This window comes from Sparus aurata, chromosome 4, assembly GCF_900880675.1.
Source record: "Sparus aurata chromosome 4, fSpaAur1.1, whole genome shotgun sequence".
NCBI lineage: Eukaryota > Metazoa > Chordata > Actinopteri > Spariformes > Sparidae > Sparus > Sparus aurata.
In genome coordinates this window covers 8,920,505-8,933,780 of record NC_044190.1, presented here as the reverse complement: position 1 = coordinate 8,933,780, position 13,276 = coordinate 8,920,505, and the positions used below count along the sequence as shown (strand labels likewise).

The 13,276-nt window shown below is 42.7% G+C and overlaps 1 protein-coding gene across 7 annotated transcripts in view; it reads right to left on the bottom strand.

Moving 5' to 3' along the window:
* The window catches only part of dmxl2 (Dmx-like 2), a 50,326-nt gene that overhangs the window by 20,965 nt on the left and 16,085 nt on the right, over positions 1-13,276 (bottom strand). For 4 of the 7 annotated variants that reach the window (XM_030413217.1, XM_030413221.1, XM_030413222.1 and 1 more), the window contains exons 12-29: positions 12,384-12,653; positions 12,044-12,273; positions 11,686-11,891; positions 10,267-10,388; positions 9,835-9,924; positions 9,613-9,721; positions 9,388-9,507; positions 9,042-9,269; positions 8,398-8,684; positions 7,458-7,630; positions 6,714-7,365; positions 4,780-5,109; positions 4,575-4,694; positions 4,060-4,195; positions 2,655-2,765; positions 2,346-2,515; positions 1,032-1,129; positions 761-926 (exon numbers count right to left, since the gene is read on the bottom strand). In XM_030413217.1, coding sequence (XP_030269077.1) covers positions 761-926; positions 1,032-1,129; positions 2,346-2,515; positions 2,655-2,765; positions 4,060-4,195; positions 4,575-4,694; positions 4,780-5,109; positions 6,714-7,365; positions 7,458-7,630; positions 8,398-8,684; positions 9,042-9,269; positions 9,388-9,507; positions 9,613-9,721; positions 9,835-9,924; positions 10,267-10,388; positions 11,686-11,891; positions 12,044-12,273; positions 12,384-12,653 — 3,618 coding nt within the window. The remainder of the gene's footprint in view (positions 1-760; positions 927-1,031; positions 1,130-2,345; positions 2,516-2,654; positions 2,766-4,059; positions 4,196-4,574; positions 4,695-4,779; positions 5,110-6,713; positions 7,366-7,457; positions 7,631-8,397; positions 8,685-9,041; positions 9,270-9,387; positions 9,508-9,612; positions 9,722-9,834; positions 9,925-10,266; positions 10,389-11,685; positions 11,892-12,043; positions 12,274-12,383; positions 12,654-13,276) is intronic. The other 3 variants (XM_030413218.1, XM_030413224.1, XM_030413223.1) reach the window with 1 other exon arrangement.

Genomic DNA, 13,276 nt, shown 5'->3' with positions numbered 1-13,276 from the left:
TGTTGCCTTGATGGCGAAGAAAATATACCTAGCTGAGGAGGTGATGTATCTACATTAAGAAATTGTTTTTATCTAGTATAATTAAAAAAACATCTAGTATAATTTAAAAAATAAACAACATGAATGATTTATTTGTATTTTTTCTATTTACTCAATTTCAGTATTTTTACCACTTATTTGGTTATTTATTGTGGTTATTTATGGACTTCCATAACATTTAAGCTCAGTTTCTGAGGATATGTAGCATTTGAAGATACTTCAAATAATTAAAGAAATAACATTAAGCAAAAAAGTTAATACTGAGGTTGGCACTGGAAGATCATTTCTATTCTAAAAAGGGCAGAAATTTTAGATGATCTGAGGCATTATTTCCATTGAAACATGAAAGTGAAGCACTCACTTCTGTTTCTTTTTATTTAACCATCTGTATATTTTGACAGTGTGACATAAACGCCCAGGCCAAGGAAAACTCTGCAGGCTTTTCAAGCATATTATCAGTATAATTTAGCCTTCTCTCATGTGATTCAAAGGATGCAGAATACTCAGCTCTCTCAGCAACAGATATCGGCATTATTAGTGATGTACTGATTTAACTCTCATACAGACACGCCTTTGTCCTCCATTCTGTTCCTATAGAACAAAGCTATGCCAAGTCTCCGTTGTGAGTTAAAAGCAGTGTTGGAGCAGATTCAACGTTTATAAGCCATGTTTGTGTATCTTGTGTGTTGCTGCGTGTTAAAGTGTGTGTGTTGTTTCGCACCTCTATGGCGTCTTTGAGTGATCCAGCCAGTAGGAAGAAGGCAGCGGATTGTTCAAAGCGCTGCTTCCCCAGCAGGGAGAAAGCATTTTTCAGAGCGGCCTTTCGCCAGCGGTCCTCAGTGAAGTTGTTTTTGAAGAACTGAGTCATCTTCTCATCATGCTGAGACCTGAGAGAAGAAAAAAAAAAACACACATCTCAGCATCCCATAAAGGTTATATGAAAAACTTCAATTAAATTGGACAGCAGCTCAATTCAAGAATAATGAAGATACCTGAAGAGTCCCCACAGGACAGCTTTCTTCTTCATGGCCAAGTAGAAGAGAGCGGCATCTAAAGGGTCATTGTGTCTCTGGAACGCAGCTTTACCTATCTGAATACACACAAACATTACAGTTAGATGACAGCGTAGAAATAAAACATTACAACACTGCAAATCATCAAACATGCCAGTGCACATGTTCATTTTATCAGCTCCTGGTAAAGACCCACTTACATTAACTACATGCTTTAATTTGCTGTGATCTCTAAGATCATCATAGCTGCTTATCATCATGAATGCAGACTTCCTGTAGGATATACATTTAGGATATACATTTCAGCTGATTATCACAGAGAAGAACTCATGTCTCCAGGGACAATAAATGTCACTCTGCACTATGAATTTTGCAGTCAGAACAGTTAGGTTTGATGGCCAAACTACAGGAAGTGTGCATGACCTGTCTAAGCTACGGTATTCTAACATCTAATGATGTCTTTGTTTGGTTTGGACATGCTGCTTCGACTGTGGTGTTTCTAGAAGGTAGTCAATGGCAATGTTCTTACTGACTGCATTAAACTGTAAGGTGTTAATGTTTTTGGAATCCAGTCCAACAACAAAAAATTAACATTCTAGCTTTATATTGCTGGTTTTAATTAAAGGACTGTTGAAGGATTGTGCTGTATTGTCAGGTATACCTGTTTGTGTCAACCAACCCATCCCCAGTGCTGAACTTTCTGCAAATGGTCCGAAATATAATTCAGCTAGATTGTTTTGTGGAGGGAGTTCATGTTTCCAATCTTAAAAACAAACTCCTGTGAATCTGTTAAGCCCCTTTCATAAATGTACTGTTACCCAGATCCTTTCTGGACATTATCTGGAGAAAGTGTACGTGTGAATGTTAAAGTGCAAATCAGTTGGCCCAGACATTAAACAGATTTTGCTCTGCCAACTCCCAAGCACAAAATCTGTGTAATTGCGTGTGTTATGTGTAAACAGAGCAAGTCATTGTCTAGAGAATTCACAGCAAGCAAATGAGTGTGTTGATGACGTTGCATGAGGTGTGGCTGCTTCTTATTCTTTTCACTCTTTCACTGATGATGCAATGAAGTCCAAATACATGTAGTATTGATATCAAATAAAAAGAGTCACCATAACATAAAAAAATCCCCTCTCTCACCTGCATGTTAAACCCAGGGGCCACCCCTCCCCTCCCCCTCCCCTCCCCACTCTTCCCCTATACCAGAGGGAGTATTTAAAGTAGGTGAGAATATGCCTGCCACAGACAATCTCTGGTTATGTGCTACATGTGTTTATATGGTCCCGGTACCTTTTCCACCATTTTCCGCAGAGTGTTGATGTTGCGTATCCACCAACCCACTCCAACAGCTCTGAGCTCAGACCACTGTGGGTCGCCTCTCTGCATGGCTGGGATCATGTTCAGCAGCTCCTCTTCCGCCTCCGAGTGGAAGGCCCATGCAAAGTGGCATGTTGATAAGCCTGTCACGAAGATGGAGGGAGATTAATTTGCAAGATAAAAATGTTCAACATCTCATAACCATTAAGTGACAGTATATTGGTGTTGCTGTCATACGGTACAAAACAGCATTTAATGTGTTTTTTGAGCAGTGTGTTTTACCCTGGTGGAGCAGCTGCATGCGGTAGAGTGGGGGCAGAGAGGTGAGCAGGCAGGTGTGAAGACGCATGGCCAGCAGGTACCTCAGTCCACACTCATCAAGAGCCTCAGCACCTACACAAACAAAACACCAGGCAGCTGTCAGCTTTGTCACTGTTCTTCCAACGACCAGTTTATTAAAATGGCAGCCAGAGAGTTGAGTCCTGTAAACCTCCAGGATCATTCGAGTTCATGCGATGCTGTCAGAGACGGCAGTTTCTCTTGTCCCTGAACATTCTTACCCTCTCTGTGCTTACTTATCCCTGGAACAACCTGCTAATGTCTACCTCTCAAAAGACTAAATAAATGGGATGGAAAATTGAAGAAATGAGACAAAGATAATGGAAAAAGTGTAGCGTCTGTTCACATACAGTTAAAGAGGAACAGTGTACGCACTGTTGTTTATGTTAATGTTATTTGATGGCTTGAGATTAACTTTATCCAGGAACACACAATCAAGAAAAATTATGCTTAGCTTTTATGTCTGTAACCTTTAGTCAACATTAATAAAATTGTATCTCTTACCAAGGCTAACAGTCAGCGGACTGGTAGACAGCGAGGGGAAAGAACACCCCAAAAGGAAGGTATGCAGGTATGTGTGTAACGTGTATTTTAAATAAAAACTACATAAACAAATTAAGGCGAGGCTGTCATCAACAAAGGAAAAATAGTCTTGTCACGTGTCCTCATCCCTGACACATCAGAGCTACAGAATTAGGACTAGCTACACCAGAGGAGTAGCTGGTCAGTTGTCAAGGATACTTTAGTGGGTAAATGGGAAAACTTCCCTCAAGGTAACAACTCCATATATAAGAGCTTGGGTGGCCTCCGGTGTCCTTCACATGGGTGTTAGCATAAAAATGACTTTTTTAAGAATGGCAAAATGGCCAAGAAATTATGTTAAACAACCAGCTGTGTCTACTTCAGATAAAGGAAAAGATCTCAGCAACCTTGCTATATTCAGTTAGGTAAATGAAATACTGAAAGATTTATATTGTGAGTTGAAAAGGTGTATAATAGAAAGAAAACTGTGCGAAAAATTTAACGGAAGCGGGGTGCTAAAAACTAACCTTTTGGTCCACCACCCAAATGACTAGAGAATATTCAAATTAAATCAACCATTCTACAGTCCAATTGCTAACTGTATTCCCTGATCAGATGCAACCTAAAGCTATCCAAGAGAGTTTAACTTATCTGAGTGCTGTGTTACAATATAAGGCAGAATGTATTTTAATGTGATGACTCATGCTCAAGGAAAACAGACACGACAGTCTCTTCCCCCATTAAACCTTTGAGCAAGATGTTATATTTACTCTATGTTATATAATCGTCTGAACTCGTCATACATAACATAAACTTATATACAAACCTGTGTACTGCTGATCAGTGGAGCTGGTGACCTCAGCATTGGTGGTTGCAACAGTATCAGCCAAGGCTACCAAGAACATCTGCTCCAGTCTGGTCAGTCCTGGGAGGCTGGAGTGCATGAGGTGACTGGATAATACCTAATCACACAGTGAAGGAAGACAGTGATGAAGGAGAGCAACAAGAAACTCAGAATAACACTCAGTTTACTTCAGTTGTCTTTGCTAACGCTCAGCCATTCTTACCTCTTAAAACTCATGAAGTTAACTGGTTTAAAATGTATTTGGACGTACATGTGTACGTCCATTATGTTCACCTTTCATTTGGGTTAGCTGTAAGCTATACAAAAATGTTACAAACGATCAGAAAGTTCAGAATTGGGTTTTTTATTTCTGATTATTTCCTTTCCTTTTTCAAGAGAACTGCAAAGGATCTAAGAACTGACTTTTCCATCTTCAGTTTAACATAAATACTTTAGAATAATAGTGCAATTTCACCTTCTCAACTGTACATTAATACCTGAGCATGCTCTGGTCCAAAGTAGGTAGGTCCATATTGAGAGAGGTTGATAACTCGAGACTTCTTCTCTGGTTTGTCGGTGGCAAAGTTCATGAAGTCATCTGTAGTAACTGTTTGCACCTGTTAACATAGAAGGAAAGGAGTTACAAGTATCACTAGACTACACATTTATCAACTAAATCAGAGCCCTCTTAACTCTGCTCACCTGAAAGAGGTCAGAGTACTGGTCCTCTGTGGACTTGTGGGCTCCCTCACCATCTGCCCCCTTCTTCCCCTTCACACCCTCCTCCCCTCCCTTGTACGAGGTATCCAGGTCAGCCAACATGAGGGAGTAGAGGGGCAACGGAGGGATGGAGTTGATCTCTGTGTAGTCCCTGCCTCCATCACGGCCAGCCACAATAGTGTCTTTTGCCGTGCTGCCAGTCACACTGATGGTCCGGGACAGGTGTCTCCTGGCTCCGCCCTCACCTGCCTCCACATCCCTCACCACCGCAACTTCGCCAGCGATACACTTCACCAGGTGAGCGAGGATGGCCTGAAATAGAGAACAGCAGTGAGTTACACACCTTATAAAAAAGTGGATTAGATGAGTTAGATTACAACAAATCCCAGTCTTATGGCTGCAGCTAACAATTATTTTCATTGTAAATTAATCCCATGATTATTCTCTCGATTACTTGATTAGTTTCAAGTCTATAAAATTTCAGAAAATTGTGCAAAATGTCGATCAGTGTTTCCAAAGGCCCATCATGACATCCTGAAATGTATTGTTTTGTCCATAATCCAAAGATATTCTGTGTACTGTCATTGAGGAGGAACGAAACTATATCATAATATTCAAATAAGGGTCAACTTTTTGACTACTGGTTGACTGTTAGTGTCAGTCCTCCATATCTGTGGCCGTCCGTCTTTTCTGATAAGGCTGGGCTCACTGAACTCCTCGAGTTTTTTATGGCTTATCTTTAAATAACTAATGAGATAACTTTAAATGATCATTTCACAAAGGGCTGGGCGATATGGGCAAAAATTGAATCTCCAATTTTTTTTTAAACAAAACTCGTTTTACGATTTTTTTCCTTCCCAAAAACAAACTTCAAATGACAAAGAAATTATTAAAGGCATTGCATTTAATTTAATGCTTTTATTGTAAACAAACTTGCCCTGACATTGTAAACAGTGGAGCTTTAAACTCACTTGAAAAAAATGTGTCCCTTTTTGATAAAATGCTTTTGTAAACATAAATTTAACTTGTCAGACTGCATGTTTTTATAAAAACAGATCAGTTTCCCCATTGGGATTAATAAAAAAAACTGTGAAAATAACTTTAATCAAACAGTATTTTGTACCCCTGAAGATCTGTGAACTAATTGAAACATCTGCATGCATTGCATAGTAAACATGACATGTTGGTAGATGTACAGGACATGAGGTGTGTGCTTGCTGTTTTTTTAACACATTTTTGGCTGGGTAGACGAGCCTGTCTCCTACCTCTGGCTTGAGACATTCCCCGTTGCGGCTTCGTAGCACAAACCTGAGGTCGAAGGTTGTCTGGCTTTCCACTGTATATACTGGCAGCGAAATGCACTGTGACTGCATCCATAAAAGATGTCCACCGGGACCCTTTCTTCTCATAGGGGACACAATTATTAAATGATTCTGTTAATGTTGGCTGCTTTTTAGCGGGGGTTTGTGGGCTGCCGTGGTATTCATCTCGTAGTGAACAACAAGTGTCCCACTGTGATGCATGCGTCTGTTTGAGATGCTGAAATAAATGTGTCGGTCCGCTGCCTTTAGTTGCAACAGCCTTTAAACAAACTTTGCAGCAGACCGTGGTTTGTTCGAGGTCTGATGCTACAGAACCAAACTACTGAGGTGACGGTGCCTTTTTAGGAACGAACTCTTGGCTCGCTGCCATGTTGTTGTGTTTGTTTCTCTATAGAAAGTAAATGGGGGGGAGAGCCCACTATGAACTACAGGAGCCCATGGGGAGCGGCAGCAGAGCAAGTTAAAGAGAAAGTCGATTTTCATTTTTTAAAATCGTCCTGAACCACAAACTCGAATTAATCAATTTTACCGATTTATCGCCCAGTCCTAATTTCTCATATGTTGCGTCACTGAATGACGAGGGAAGACACTCACCTTGGCACGGCGAACCTTGCCCAGGTCCATGAGCTCTAGCAGCTGTGTGGGATGGTACTGGGGTAGAGTTGGGGAGAGGGAGTGAGCTGCCTCAAACAGTCCTCCTTCCTGAAGTCCCGCTGGAGCACGAAGGGCCTCGTCCACCACGGCACTTCCTTCAAACACACTCTTAGACCTGGTTCTACCTTCAAAGACCGAGGAGGAAGCTGCAGTTTGACCTCCAGCGATGTCTGCAGACGAGAGGTTGCCCTCATCTCCCTCACCGGGCTTCTTGTCCTGGTGCCATTGGGCGTACACGTGCATCTCACAGTCCATGCCCACCACCAGGATGCCATCCCTCACCCAGGACAGGGAGACTGGCAGAGACGGTGTTCCATCCACGGAGGACAGGAGGTCCACGGACCGAAGGAGGATCCAGCGTGAGCGAATCCCCTGCTTGATACTGCCCCCTAGAGGAAGGGTGATAACAGCCACCCCCTCCTTGCTGCTGGTCTGCTCGTTCACCATCCCAGAGATGCGACCATACATGAGAATGTTGGATCCAACTCCCACCGTGAGGATGTGAGATCCGTCTTCCTTTGAGAGCCAGTCCAGGTGGACATAGTGCTTGATGTTGGGGGAGCTGTGGTCTCTGGTCATGTACAGGTCAGATCTGGCAAGGAGAAAATGATGAGACACCCATTCTGTTAAACACATAGTGGCTGACAGAATACGATACAAACACACAAGCAGTGCCCTCCTGACCTGCTGTACACAAAGAGGTTGGAGTCCACACTGACTCTTGGATCCAGGGTCGACGAGGGTCTGGTGAAATCGTCCAGGTGGAGAGTTTGCTCTAAAACCCACTCTGAGCCACCAGTGGACTCACACTCATAGATGGAAACGTGCATGGAGAAGTCCTCTCCGGAACCCTGTAGCTGAAGACAAGACAAGCAGATTCCTAACAATGTCCGATTTCTTAGAATATATGTCAACTGTAGATATTGAAGATCAGACCAATCAACTGAGGGCACATGGACCGAATGCGGCTCTTTAGCAACCTCGTACTGTTCGGAGAAATCCTCTCATCTGTTTGTTTTAACCCAGGCTTTTTAAGCAAGGTGAATTTAGGAGAGCCAAACTAACAACTTACTTCTAAGATCAAAATGGTGCATTGTTTTTCCTGCACTTTATTACACATAATGATTCTTTTTCAGTCGTGAAAACTAATAAAGCAGAAAAAATATAGTGCATCGTCTTAACACAATTACATTTCTAGGAATGCAGGTAAGACAAAGTAACAAATGTTAAACACCTTGCCACCTTCTAAATAAGTAATTACATGGGTTTGCTGAAGACACTGTGAATTAAGCTCCACATACTTCAAACATAGTGCAGCTACAATGCTCGATTCACTTCAAATGTACTGCGATGTCTAATGTATATGTTTATCTGATCTAGTTCCTCCCAAACCATTCTCTGCTTTACATAAATATGTATTAATATGCTGATACGTGGAATTCTTTTCTAGTTTTGGAGGATCCAGGCTACACGGCCAAATGATGTTTATTCAATGCATTTACATTTTTATTGCCACTTGCCACCTCAAGTTGATCGCCACAGTTAAATGAATTCCCACACCACTACAGGTCTCTGGTGCATCAAACTGAAAACAGCATTACAAAGCCACATTCCAATCTCCTACCTGTCCTTGTCGTGGCTTTTTGAAGGCCACGGCCAGCCTGCCGGTGTAGGAGCAGGACACGGCTACAGGCCGTCCGGACACAGCCACAGCGCTGTTGTTGTCTTCCTCCTCGTTCATCAGGGCCCACGGTTCCCAGCGGTACACCCGGTTCTCCTGGTCATCTTCGCTATACCCGTCATCACACTCCACCGCACAGTGCCAGAAGCGCACGCGAGAGTCAGAGCAGGTGGTAACAATCAGGTAGGGAGCCAGGCACACAGGGTAGATAGAGGAGGAACTCAGATGACCTGGCAGAGCGGAGAGGCAGGACGAGGAATTAGAAAATTCCAAGCGGGTTACTGCAAAGCATGTCAAACTGTTTATCGATTTCTTGCTTCAACCTGATTTCTTGGTCTCTTGCTTTCTACATAACATGTGACACAAAGATTTTCCTTGTACTTCTTGGACTTTGCCTGACCTCACTAACAGATGGAAACGCAACATATGGAAGCCCCTTTCACATTTCTTATTTCATTTCTAAAAGAAATGCTTGTTCTAAAAATAAAGGCAGACCTCTTCAGGACTTGGCCACCTACACAACCATGGAGAAAAACAAACAGTGTAACAAGAAGATGGTGTGAGTCATGTGTGAAAACCATCCCCACCTGCAGAGGGGGTGGCCCTGGTAACCTCGACCCCGTGAGGCAGGTCGAGCCTCTTGCTGTACACCAGCTTGGAGCTGAGGATGAGTTTGCTTGCTGACTGTAAATTGGCTGTCGAGGCTGACCGTGGGAGGGGTCTGATAGGAGAGGTCTCCGGGGATGAGTCGGCATTCATAGCTTGATTGGGAACCATGAGCTGGCTTTGGAAGCTGAAGTCTGGGCTCGGCTCATCTGGACACAGAGACACAGCAATATAATAGATGCAGAGGCAGTTTTATGTAGATATAAAGGTAGGCTTTTACTTCCAATTATGCTAATAATTGCTTAGCTGCGTGTACCCAACACTTACCAACACAAGCCTGCACTGACTTCAGGTGCAGGTGCCACATCTGCAGCACAGAGTTCCTGTTGAGATCCTTTTCTATCACCACCAGGAAGAACTTCTCAGAGAATGGGGCGGGCTGATAATCTGGATACAGATAATACATTATAATCTTCTTCTATTGACAGTAAGGTTTGAGAAAATTTTATGAAACAGACATTAAGAGAGTTTTAATTTCATAGTGGGCTTTACCTTCACCAGATGGGAAAGCTGGTGTGAATGCTTCTTGCTCTTTCTGAGGCTTGTAACCGAGAATGAAGTCCTCTTGGAAGACATGCAGCAGCTGGGTGTTGGCGCCACACTGGATGCACATGGAAACAGCATCACATAGGTTACTCAAGGTCTATTGATCTGAATGTCTCAGATCCATCACTGCCCCGAGGAGGGTGTGATAAACACAGAGGAGCTGCTCACCTGGTTTGTTATGACGTCCAACTCTATGATACATCCGGGTCTGGCAGTGGACTGCTGGCTGACGATGTTAAACACTTCGCCAACCAGTTTCTAAACAGAGACACACATGACAAATGGTTAACTATCCATTTAGTTAATTTTTTTTTAAATTAGGCATGACAAGATTTTAATATCTGAATCTGAACAGTTAAATAAGATGTGTAATGTAGTTGTTTTAGACTTGTCAGCCTCCCATATGCCTGCTCACTAGCCTAGTCTGGACTGGAAACCTGGTCCTTTGTGATAAAAGCTTTAAAGTAAACAGTGTGAGACATGAGGATACAGATACATAACATTCACTGAACAAAGACTCTAAACAAAGACTATCACCTCCAAATGAGCGATAACATTTATTTTTTGTGTGTGCAGTGCTGTGCGAGTGTGTTCACTTACAGACGTTTCAGGATCTGACAGCTCATCCAGGAGTTTTCTGGCATCCACCACAGCTTGATAGAGGCGCAGGTTTTTACCATCTGATGCCACGAAACAGGCGCTGGCACTGTTACAGTAAGTACCTGAGGGACACAACACAGAGTTCATAGTTTCATAGTTTATTACTATTTTATCAACACATATTGATCCAAAGACATTTATTATATATTTGGTATTTTTGTTACAAAGTTGGACAATAGTCATAATCTGAACTATGCTCCTTTACTAACACAAAACTCACAACAATTAGTTTTAGGGATTAAGTTCCATCCTCAGGCAACATGGAGACTAAATCCATGTTGGATCTTAATTGGAAAATAATATAATGCTGCTTTTATAGTAACGTCATTAAGATATGTTTATATCCTGGGAGGCATAATAGGCATGGAGGAAATACTGTACTTCATAATTTTGTGCCAGTCTAGTCTCGCATTGCCAGACCAATTATCATTCACCTACAGGAGAAAAAAATGCTCTGGCTTGTTGTATTCTTGGAACCAATCACAACCGTCTTGGGGCGGCACTAAACAGCGCCCTTGCAAAATAGTGTCGGGGGGAACCTGTTTTGTCCACCGATAGGCCAGCCCTGGTTCTAAAATGGCTAAACCTCTCTTAAGAATTGGTATGAGGTGCTTTTTGTTATGTTTGTGACGTTAGTGACCAGGTTAGGATTAGGGTAGCTTGCTATTTGTGTAGGCTGCTAGCCTGTGGGTTGTTGTTTTTGATTCCCATTTACACAGGCATTTTAAAAACAGTAACATGCAGGTAGTGGAAGTGTGGAGATGGACGGATAATTCTAACAAGCTGATTTGGTGAGTCAGACTAGTGCATATCCATTCAGTGGCCATGATGCCATGTACTGTGTATCCACTTAGCACAGTCTTGTCTTGACATACAGCAATCCAGTTATTTTGCTGTATGAGATAAAGCAGAGGCTCAGATTATTTAAACTTCTGCTTCTATATTAAAGTTCTTGTTAAAGGTGCAATGTAAGAACTTTAACATTCAAAAATGTACTAAAATCATCAATAGAATGAGAAAAGCATTCTGACCTTATCACGTCTATCTACTGTGTTAAAATGAGAAACACTGCAGTTATCATGCTCACCAGCTAGCCTAAACAATTACCCTCCCGTGGCCCTCCACACTCGCAGTCCAGGCTGCTAACTTCACAGCTCATTGAGCTAACTAGTTAACGCCAGCAACAGATAGCGGTCATTACTGGTGACTCCAGCCATCTTGTTGTGAATTCAACAGGTGGTCTATCTTCTATTAGTTCTTGATATTATTTTTTCTTGACAACAATGTTTGTGCCCTGCCCCTGTCCTTCATCACTGAGGTTAAAATTTCCACAATAATAAAAATGTATGGTGTGTTTACCGAGTACAGAGCTGGGTATGAGGGTAGGTAGCCAGGCTACATTGCTGAAGGCAGAGGTGTGCAAAGAGTTGATACGGGCCAGTTCAGAGACCCCTCCGGTCCAGGACAGGGGTCCAATGTGGTCCACCCTCCACAAGATCAGTTCACTATAGATGGCGTTGGGGTCATGAAAGGTCCTTGTTGCTGCATTACGAAGCTGCTTCCTGCTAATGGAAAAGTAACGCATCATTAGAAACTGGAGAAGCCAAAGAGGCAATTGCTAACAGTATGACAGTATGTCACCGTGAGCGCATTTTATTCATGTGCCGCCTTGCTATCTATTCCTTAATCTTTGCTTTCTGCCTTCCCTGCTCTTTACCTGGGGAGTCCCTTTGGTAGGGGAAAGGTAGGAGGCTGCTCTCCTTCCAGGCTGCCAGGAGCTGAGGGCGGGGTGAGTAGTGCGTTATGATGAGAGGAGGTCAGCAGCAGCGGCAGCACAGTGTGGCAGGCTTGGTCATTGAGATGGAAGCGGTGGCCGCAGTACCGGAACTTGTGAGAGACGGTCAATACATTGGAGAAGGCAGAACGCTCAGCAAATGTCACGGCCCACTGGAGACAAAGGCAAACAAGAAATGAAGTGTTAGAGAACAACTTGATCAACGGAAGTCATTTAAAAACATGACAAAATGCTCTCAAATGTGTTCCTAACAACGTTTTACCTGGTTGAGAGATCCATCGACATGCTTCGAGACCATCATGACAGCAGGACTGATGCCAAGACGTAGGTTGGGAGAGGAGGCCAGGGCGGGTGAACCCAGGCCAAGCGAGGCTGAAGCAGAGTGGGAGACACGTTGAACCATCCTCCCCTGCTCCCCTGCTCCAGCACTCTCACTCTCAGTCAAAGTGAAGGAGTACATCAGGATGTTTTTACTCAGTGAGTTGGCGTCACCTGTAGGAAATGCCACTGGAATGCGGGAGGCAAAGGACACCTGGTGGGAGAGGCGGAGGGAAATATGAGCAACAAAGGTGCACATTCTCAAAGGAAGTTCTTACATATTGAGACCTAATAAGCAATTCATACCAATTTGACACCAAATAGTTCATCAAAAGCAACAACATTTTTTCCACCTGAGTGGACAATAAAGATTTCTACTATATACGTTTTCGCTTGCTAGTTTTTGTTTACATTTGAACCATAAACACACAGAGCTTATTGCGTATTACAGTACATGCATACTGTTCACTATCAATTTCTACAGTATACTGTATGTGAACTTCATATTGGTAGATTGCATTATAAAGATTTTATTATACAATGCCAAAGTGTGTGTTCACTTATTATGGTCTGGTTGATAAAGCTACATCTCTGCATACGGTAGAGTATCAGTGAAGCATATGCAAAGATAAAGGAACAGTGACATTTCATGCAAGCTTCATTGGAGAGAGGACATCCAGGTTGATTCAGGCACATTTTAAAGGATCATCGGCTAAAAGCGGTCAATCAAATTCTTAAAATTCTTTACACTTTTCTTTTTTTTGTCTTCCTCAGCCTGCTTGTGTTGCAGAACAGTTCTCATTTAGGACAGCCGGGCTGTACAGTGTGAGCATCTCA